We start from the raw sequence: 8,755 nt of genomic DNA, 5'->3' as shown, positions 1-8,755 counted from the left end.
AAAAAAAAAAAAAAAGCTAGGCATGGTGGCATGTGCCTGTAGTCCCAGCTACTTGGCGGGGGTCTGAGGCAGGAGGATTTCTTGAACCCAGGAGGTTGAGGATTCACTGAGCTGAGATGGTGCCACTATCCTCCAAGCCTGAGCAATAGAGCAAGACTCTTTCTCAGAGTGGGGAGAAAAAATGGAATGGAGCCTTTAAAAATAAGAGATCCAAGGGCTTGGAATTTGAACACAGAACAAATGCACCTTCTCTTCTACCTGAAGGAGGAAGGACTGGGTCACAAGTGAAGCCTCAGCTCTGCTGTAGACCTGCTTTAAATCCTAGCCTTCCCAGTTAATAGCTGTGTGATCTTGGGTAAAGTGGCTCTCTCAGAGTCAGTATCTTTATCTGAAAAATGGGAAAAATAGGAGTACCTACTTATTTTGGTGAGGATTAAATGAGATTCTATGTGTACAGTGCTGAGCACCATGTCTGGCACATAATAAGTACCGAATAAATGGTAACTACTAAATTTATTTATTTTTCTTTTTTTTTTCTTTAATTTTGGTAACTACTAAATTTATACACTGTTAAGGCTGTCATATCTCACTTCCACTGCTACCTGCCCACCCCCAACCCCCACCCCCACCCAGGCAAACCTTGGGTTCTCCAGAAAGAACATTGCCACTCCCTCCAACTGTCCCATCCATCTTAGTTCGTGGCCAAATCTGTGTGAAAAAAAAGCTGTAATGACACAACCATGCTTGATTTTAATGATCATTTTCATAGCAAAATGTAGTTGAAAAAAGTTTTACCATTTTTATCAAGAAAAATAATTATAGGGAAGCTGAAACTGGATTTACATTTGAAAATCTTATGTGCAGTTTGGATTCATGTTTACTTAGCAGTTGTACTGATGTGGTTTTATACTTTAAATTTTTTTCTGGTAATTAGGGCAAAGTAAGTGGAACATCTTTCTTTCTTCAATAATTTTAGGCTGAGGGTATGCCTTTATAATATTTAAATTATAGTTTGTTAAACCAGCATTTAGTCAAACCCTTTTTTTTTCTTTCTTTTTTTTTTTTTTTTCAAACGGGGTTTCACCATGTTGGTCAGGCTGGTCTTGAACTCCTGACCTCAGGCGATCCACCCGCATTGGCCTCCAAAGTGCTTGGATTACAGGCATGAGCCACCACGCCCGGCCTAGTCAAACCCTTTATACACAGGAAAGGGTTTAGACTTTTAGGCTTCCAGAAGGTGACATTTAGTGTGACATTTAGGCTTCTGTGACATTTGAGGATTTTTGACATCTCTGACTCAGCCAAAAAAATGAGTAAGCAGGCTTAGTCTCCCTAAAGCTGGCAATGTACTTATTTTTAGAATTCAGGGTTCATGAAGTCAGGGCCTATGCCCCTCCTGTTCCCTGCTCTGTCCCCTGTACCTACAGCAAAGGCATAGTGCATATTCATAGAAAGGATGAGCAGATGAAGAAATAAATGAACAGAAAGGAAAGATGGTGAGCAGGTGGCTGGGCAGTGTGACCCTCTTCATGATGACAGCACTGAAGTAAAGCCTGTTGAAGGCAGTATAATTAAGAATGTGCTTTTAAAGCTATGCCGACCTAAATTGGAAGGCCATTTTGTCATTTGCTAAGTTGTGTGACCTTGGGTTGGCCACTTCACTTCCCTAATTTTAATTTCTTCATCTGTGCAATGGGACTAATAGTCCCTACTTTAGAAGAATGGTTTTGAATGAGATACTTCACTAAAAGAATTTAGCACAAGGCCTGGCTCCTATTACATTGTGGCCAAGGTGATTATTTTCATTTGTAGGCAACCAAATATCCTGTCTCCCTTCTAATGAGTAAATGCAAAGCTTATTTAAGGAAATGGAGGCCAGGTACGGCATGGTGGCTCATGCCTGTAATCCCAGCATTTTGGAAGGCCGAGGAGAGTGGATTACTTGAGGTCAAGAGTTTGAGACCAGCTTGGCCAACATGGCAAAACCTGTGTCTACTGAAATACAAAAATTAGCTGGGTGTGGTGGTGTGCCTCTGTAGTCCCAGAAACTTGGGAGGCTGAGACAGGAGAATTGCTTGAACTCAGGAGGCAGAGGTTGCAGTGAGCTGAGATTGTGCCACTGTACTCCAGCCTGGGTGACAGAGCGAGATACCGTGCCAATAAATAAATAAATAATGCCTGAATATTATCAATATTGCTGGATTTTGTAGAACCCACTAGTATCCTGTGGACAAAACAAACCACATATTTAACATAAAACTTCCTGGCAGAAGTCTCTATTTCATGAAACAGAAGGTTTATTATGTAGATGAAAAAATGTGACCATCCTAATGTTGATTCCTGGGTGTTCAGTAAATTTTGTTGGCCTCCCAGTTAATTATTGTGAAGAGTATGGAGTAGAATTTGTTTCAAATAGGATCATAGGCATCTTTAAGATGAAAAAAACCTTAGATAAAGGAAAACATTCTTAACTATTGTATTGGCTTTTTTCTCTCTCCCTCCCTCTCTCTCTCTCTCTCTCTCTCTCTCTCTCTCTTTATAGCAGAGACACAGACACTGGAGATCCTCCATGATAAAAATCTCACAGTAAGTAACCTTTTTTTGTGAGCTATGTTGTGCTCAACTTGGAAGGGAAAAGTATGGCTTTAGGGCCAGGCACAGTGGCTCACACCTGTAATCCCAGCACTTTGGGAGGCCAGGTGAGTGGATTACCTGAGGTCAGGAGTTCAAGACTAGCCTGACCAACATGGTGAAACCCTGTCTCAACCAAAAATGCAAAATTAGCTGGGTGTGGTGGAGCGCGCCTGTAGTCCCACCTACTCAGGAGGCTGAGGCAGGAGAACTGCTTGAAGCTGGAAGGCAGAGGTTGCAGTGAGCTGAGATCACACATTGCACTCCAGCCTGAGCAGCAAGAGCAAAACTCTGTCTCAAAAAAAAAAAAAAAGTATGGCTTTAGACTTCCTTCATGCCCACCCTTGGGGTAAAAAGCCTTAAGTTCCCTTAGCTTCAGATTCCTAGGCTATAACATGTTGATAAAGTTCGAACCTCATAGGCTTGTTGTAATGTAGGACTGAGGTGGTGCATGTAAAGTGCCTGACACACAGTAAAAGCTTGAAAACCACAGAAGAAACATTAGCATTTTGTCCCTCTTATTCTTCAATTTCACAACTGTCTACCCTGTGGAAGGTTCAAAGATTCTTCATCTCCCTAGAATACCTTTCTTCTCGATTCCATTGCAGTCCTAATGGGAAAGATTATTTAAATTTACCTCTTTATATATGATAAGACATCAGTCAGAAATATTCAAAGCCAAGAGTTTATATATTTAACTATAAATAAAGCCATACCTTAATTAATCTTAATTTTACTGTCCCTGCTACCTTATTAAAATAAAATAAAAACCGGCAGGGCACAGTGGCTCACGCCTGTAATCCCAGCACTTTGGGAGGTGAAGAAGGGTGGATCACCTGAGATCAGGAGTTCGAGACCAGCCTGGCCAACGTGGTGAAACCTCGTCTCTACTAAAAATACAAAAAATTTGCCTGGTGTGGTAGTGTGTGCCTGTAGTCCCAGCTCTTCCAGAGGCTGAGGCAGGAGAATCGCTTGAACCCAGGAGGTGGAGGCTGCAGTGAGCCAAGGCTGTGCCACTGCATGCCAGCCTGGGCAACAAGAGTGAAATTTTGTCTCAAAAAAAAAGAGTAAAAGAAATACCACTAGAAAGCAAACTTGTGGTAGTGACTTAAAAATTCTTTGAGGAGGCTGGGCACAGTGTCTAATGCCTGTAATCCCAGCACCTTAGGAGGAAGGATTGCTTGAGACCAGGAGTTTGAGGCCAGCCTGGGCCACATAGTGACACCCTGTCTCTACAAACAATTTAAAAAAATTGGCCAGGTGTGGTGTCACACATCTATAGTCTCAGCTATTTGGGAGGCTGAGGCAGGAGGATCGCTTGAGCCCAGGAAATCAAGGCTACAATGAGCTGTGATCATGCCACCGCACTCCATTCTAGGTGAGAGGGTGAGACCTTGTCTCAAAAAAAAAAAATTGCTTGGGGACATATCCAGGAGTCTGCATTTGTTTGACTCAGTTTCTTTTTTTTTTTATTTTAACTTTTTTCTCTTTTTTCTTTTTTTCCTGAGAATATTCTAAGTAATGACTCAGTTTCTTGCTTGTGTATTCACAACTGATGCTCAGCACCTTGTCTTTGCTCCGTCTCTCTTTGCAATCAAACAGTGCTTTTTAAGGACCTCTATATGCCCACAATGCTTAATGCCCAATACCTTGCATATAGGACTCCTGTTATTGCAGGAGTAATGTGTATTGAATAAATGGAAGATTTAACTTCCTTAAATCATTGTTTTAAAAATGTTTATAATTATTTGTGTGTGTGTGTGTGTGTGTGTGTGTGTGTATGTTGTATAAATAGGGTCTCAATATGTTGCCCAGGCTGATCCTTAACTCCTGGCCTCAAGTGATCCTCTTATCTCAGCCTCTCAAAGTACTTGGATTACAGGCATGAGCCTGGCCTATGATGACTGTTTATTGTTTATTTACTTATTTATTTTTGAGATGGAGTTTCCCTCTTGTCACTCAGGCTGGAATGCAGTGGTGTGCTATTTGCCAGGCTGGAGTGCTATTTGCTGCTTATATTTTCTGTCACTTAGTTCTCCTGATAACTCTATAGGATTTTTAGTGGCAGAGCTGGGATTTGTTTTTGTTTTGTTTTGTTCAGGCCAGCATACAGTGGTTCAAGCTATTCTCCCGCCTCAGTCTCCCTAGTAGCTAGGATTACAGGCACGTGTCACCACGCCTCTCTAAGTTTCGTATTTTTAGTAGAGACGGGGTTTCACCATGTTGACCAGGCTGGTCTCAAACTCCTGATGTCAGATGATCCGCCCACCTTGGCCTCCCAAAGTGCTGGGATTACAGGTGTGAGCCACTATGCCTGACCTCAGAGCTGGGATTTGAATTCAGGACTGTCTGGCTATAAGGTCTTGGCTACTGAATCACTGTCTTTTTGTGAAAATTAGGGGTTTCACAGTAAGACACCAAGTGTGGACTACTGTAAAACTCTGGGGAATATTAGGGGATCTTGAACCAACAAGACTTCACGCTAGGGGCAGGGAAAGGGTCTGTTTACTAAGAGCTCCTTCTCCTCCCACAACGCAGAAGGGCACATTTTGTTTCCTTGCTAACTCCAAAGGTTAAGCGAATCCCTTCCTTGGGTTGGCTTGAGTCTTGGCTACACGATGACAGATCAAAGGTGATTTCAAGGACCCTGCAATCCTGTGATGTTGTAAAAGGGATGGTCCAATTCACAAATCATGAGACTGAGTGCACAAGCGATTTCTAGCTATTTGCTGCTTACATCCTGTTTGTGTTTCTATAGCAACTGTCCACACTGGCCAATGAGTTACAGGATGCTGGAGCAACCATCAGAATAGGCGTCTACATCGGAGCAGGGGTCTCTGCTGGGCTGGCTCTGGCTCTTATCTTTGGCGCTTTAATTTTCAAATGTAAGTCTTTTTGTTTCTCTCTCCCTCTGGTAACAAATTCTTAAATGGGAACCATTAAAAGCCTAGATAGAAATGCAAATTCATGTTTATACTTAAAGATGATTAGACTAAAAACCCTTTTGTCCACCCTAACAATAATGGCTAATTTTTATTTACTATTTACTATGTGTCAGGTAGGCACTGGGTTAAATGTTTTACATACATTTTATCATCATTACTGTCTTACGAGATAAGGAGTAGTGCCATCCCCATTTTACAGTGGAGGGAAGCCAAGCTTGGAGTAAGCTGCCTTCTCAAGGTTCCAACATCAGTACCTGGCAGAACTGGAATTCAAATCCAGGCAGGCTGATTCCAGTACCTGTTCCCTTATTTTTGGTTAAGAAAACTAATCTCTTTAACTCATTAATATGTCTAGGTTTATTAGGGAACATGGCAACAAAAAGACACTTCCTGATGTGCACTTGTCTGTTACTGGTTTCTCAGGCATAGCTCTTTGGGAGTAGATTTCAAGTCTCTTTAACACTGGGTCATGATTGGTGTTACAGAATGTTTTCCTCCATCATGGTACTTAGCACATAGCTTTTTTTTTTAAAGTTACTTATCCTTTAAAACAGGAAACAAAACAAAACAAAAAACAGGCCAGGCTCGGTATCTCACACCTGTAATCTCAGCACTTTGGGAGGCTGAGGTGGGTGGATCATCTGAGGTCAGGAGTTCGAGACCAGCTTGGCCAACATGATGAGACTCCCCATTTCTACTAAAATTACAATATTGGCTAGGCATGGTAGCTCATGCCTGTAATCCCAGCTACTCTGGAGGCTGAGGCAGGAGAATCACTTGAACCTGGGAGGTGTAGGTTGCAGTGAGCCAAGATCATGCCATTGCACTCCAGCCTGGGCAACAAGAGCAAAACTCTGTCTCAAAAACAAAACAAAACAAACAAATGAAAAAGACTAAAGGGTGTTTCTAAGATATTTGGGACTTCCAGGGCTAAAACTGGAACAGTCCAAGAAAAACAGGGATGAGCTGATCACCCCACTAACTGTAGACTGAGGCTGCCAGGTGCTTTATGTGCATTAAATTCTCATAACTATCCTATGAGATAGGTACTAATATGTTTCTAATGGAGAATCAGCGTGCTAAAAGGTTAAGTCACTTGTCTGCATTTATACAGTTGATTGATAGATACAGGATTTGAACTCAGGGCTCTCCTGCTCCTCACCATTATGGTTTCAGCCATTATTGTTAAATGGATTATTCAGAAAAAGAAACTACCCCACCCACACTTACCTGGATTTATTCAGAGATAGCCATGGATTTTTTAAATTGATCACATGAATATATGTATATATATATATATATATATATATATATATATATATATATATATATATATATTATTATTATTATTGAGACAGAGTCTTATTCTGTGACCCAGGTGCTGGAGTACAGTGGTGCAATCTTGGCTCACTGCAGCCTCTGCCTCCTGGGTTCAAGCAATTCTTGTGCCTCAGCTCCTGAGTAACTGTAATTACAGGCATGGGCCACCACATACGGCTAGGTTTTGTTTGTTTTTTTGTTAGAGATGGGTTTTGCCATGTTGCCTAGGTTGGTCTCAAACTCCTGAGCTCAAGCGATCCTCCTACTTCAGCTTCCCAAAGGGCTGGGATGATAGGCATGATGAATATATACATATTTAAAAATAGAGATGGGGTCTTGCTATGTTGTCCAGGCTGGCCTGGAACTCCTGGCCTCAAGAAATCCTCCCACCTCAGCCTGCTAAAATGCTGGGATTATAGGCATGAGCCATTGCGCCTGGCCTCCCATAAGTATTTTGAAAACAGCCTAGGGAATGTTAAGGAGCAATGATAACATCCACTACTTTTTTGAGTTCTGCCCAGGCTCAAAGTAAAACTTTGAGCTTTACTATTATATATATTAGAGACTACTTTATATATATATTAGGGACCATGATTTATATATATATTAGTAATTATTCTAATTTGTATAAAGAGTAACGGAGCATGGAGTAAATCTGATGCTTTGTACACATACATTTATGCCACTCCAAAAAACATGGTGACTGAGAAGAATGGATAAGAAAGTCCTATTTAGTTTCCAATCTTTTCCCTGGAAATTGCTGGAGAAAATATGAAAATCAGGGTGACAGCTTTTTAAGTCATGAACTCACAAAAACAAATCGGCACTCAAGAATGCCCCACAATCTTCCGTCTTTCTTGTATGCTCTCTTAGATGACCATCCATACTTCACTGCTGCTCAAACCTTCTTTGCCCCTCTCCCTAACTGAGGAAATACCAAAGGGCTATTTCATCTCCATTGCCTAGGCCCAAGACTTCATCCTTCTTTTTATCCCTTTCTTTTGAGTCATCGCTATCCTTTTCTATTTATGTTCTAGTCCATGCATTCCTCTCCAGCTGCTCCCATGTCTCAACTCTTTATCACAGCTGTATTTTTCAAAGTAGTTGTCCCAACGTTTTATCCGTCTGCACTCCTTAATCAACCATCATCTAGTTTCTACTCCAAAGCACCATGAAAATGATCAAGGTCACACCAATGACCTTCATTTTTCTAAATTAAATATTGATACCGTTATCTTTTTTTTTTTTTTCTTGAGATGGAGTTTCACTCTTGTTGCCTAGGCTGAAGTACAATGATGCAATCTTGGCTCACTGCAGCCTTCGCCTCCCAGGTTCAAGTAATTCTCCAGCCTCAGCCTCCTGAATAGCTGAGATTACAGGCAAGCACCACCACAAATAGCTAATTTTTGTATTTTTAGTAGAAACAGTGTTTCACCATGTTCACTAGGCTGGTCTCAAACTCTTGACTTCAGGTTATCCTCCCGCCTTGGCCTCCCAAAGAGCTAGGATTACAGGCATGAGCCACTGTGCCTGGCCTGATACCTTTATTATAGTCAACCTTTTAAGTTGATCACTTATTCTAGAAAGTCTTCCTTCTATTGGCTTCTAAAATGACATTCTCCTATTTGATTGGCCCTTGCTTTTCAGTGCTTCTTTTGCCTGATCCTTAGATGTTGAGATTCCTTAGGGCTGGGTATGGTGGTGCACGCCTGTAGTCCCAGCTACTCAAGAGTCTGAGGCAGACGGATCACTTGAGCCCAAGAGTTTGATGCTGTGAACTATGATCTTGCCACTGCATTCCGGCCTGGGTGACACAGAGAGACTGTGTCAAAGAAAAACAACATCAAAAAAGATTCCTA

At 41.5% G+C, this 8,755-nt stretch overlaps 1 protein-coding gene across 3 annotated transcripts in view; it reads left to right on the top strand.

Annotated features, from left to right (window-relative positions):
- HAVCR2 (hepatitis A virus cellular receptor 2) overlaps positions 1-8,755 on the top strand; it is a 55,711-nt gene that overhangs the window by 7,161 nt on the left and 39,795 nt on the right. For all 3 annotated transcript variants that reach the window (XM_017517085.2, XM_037734424.1, XM_017517086.2), the window contains exons 3-4: positions 2,543-2,586; positions 5,390-5,516. In XM_017517085.2, coding sequence (XP_017372574.1) covers positions 2,543-2,586; positions 5,390-5,516 — 171 coding nt within the window. The remainder of the gene's footprint in view (positions 1-2,542; positions 2,587-5,389; positions 5,517-8,755) is intronic.

Source organism: Cebus imitator, unplaced genomic scaffold (genome assembly GCF_001604975.1).
Source record: "Cebus imitator isolate Cc_AM_T3 unplaced genomic scaffold, Cebus_imitator-1.0 Scaffold616, whole genome shotgun sequence".
Classification (NCBI taxonomy): domain Eukaryota; kingdom Metazoa; phylum Chordata; class Mammalia; order Primates; family Cebidae; genus Cebus; species Cebus imitator.
The sequence above is the reverse complement of the archived record's forward strand: the minus strand, read 5'-3'. Positions and strand labels throughout refer to the sequence as shown.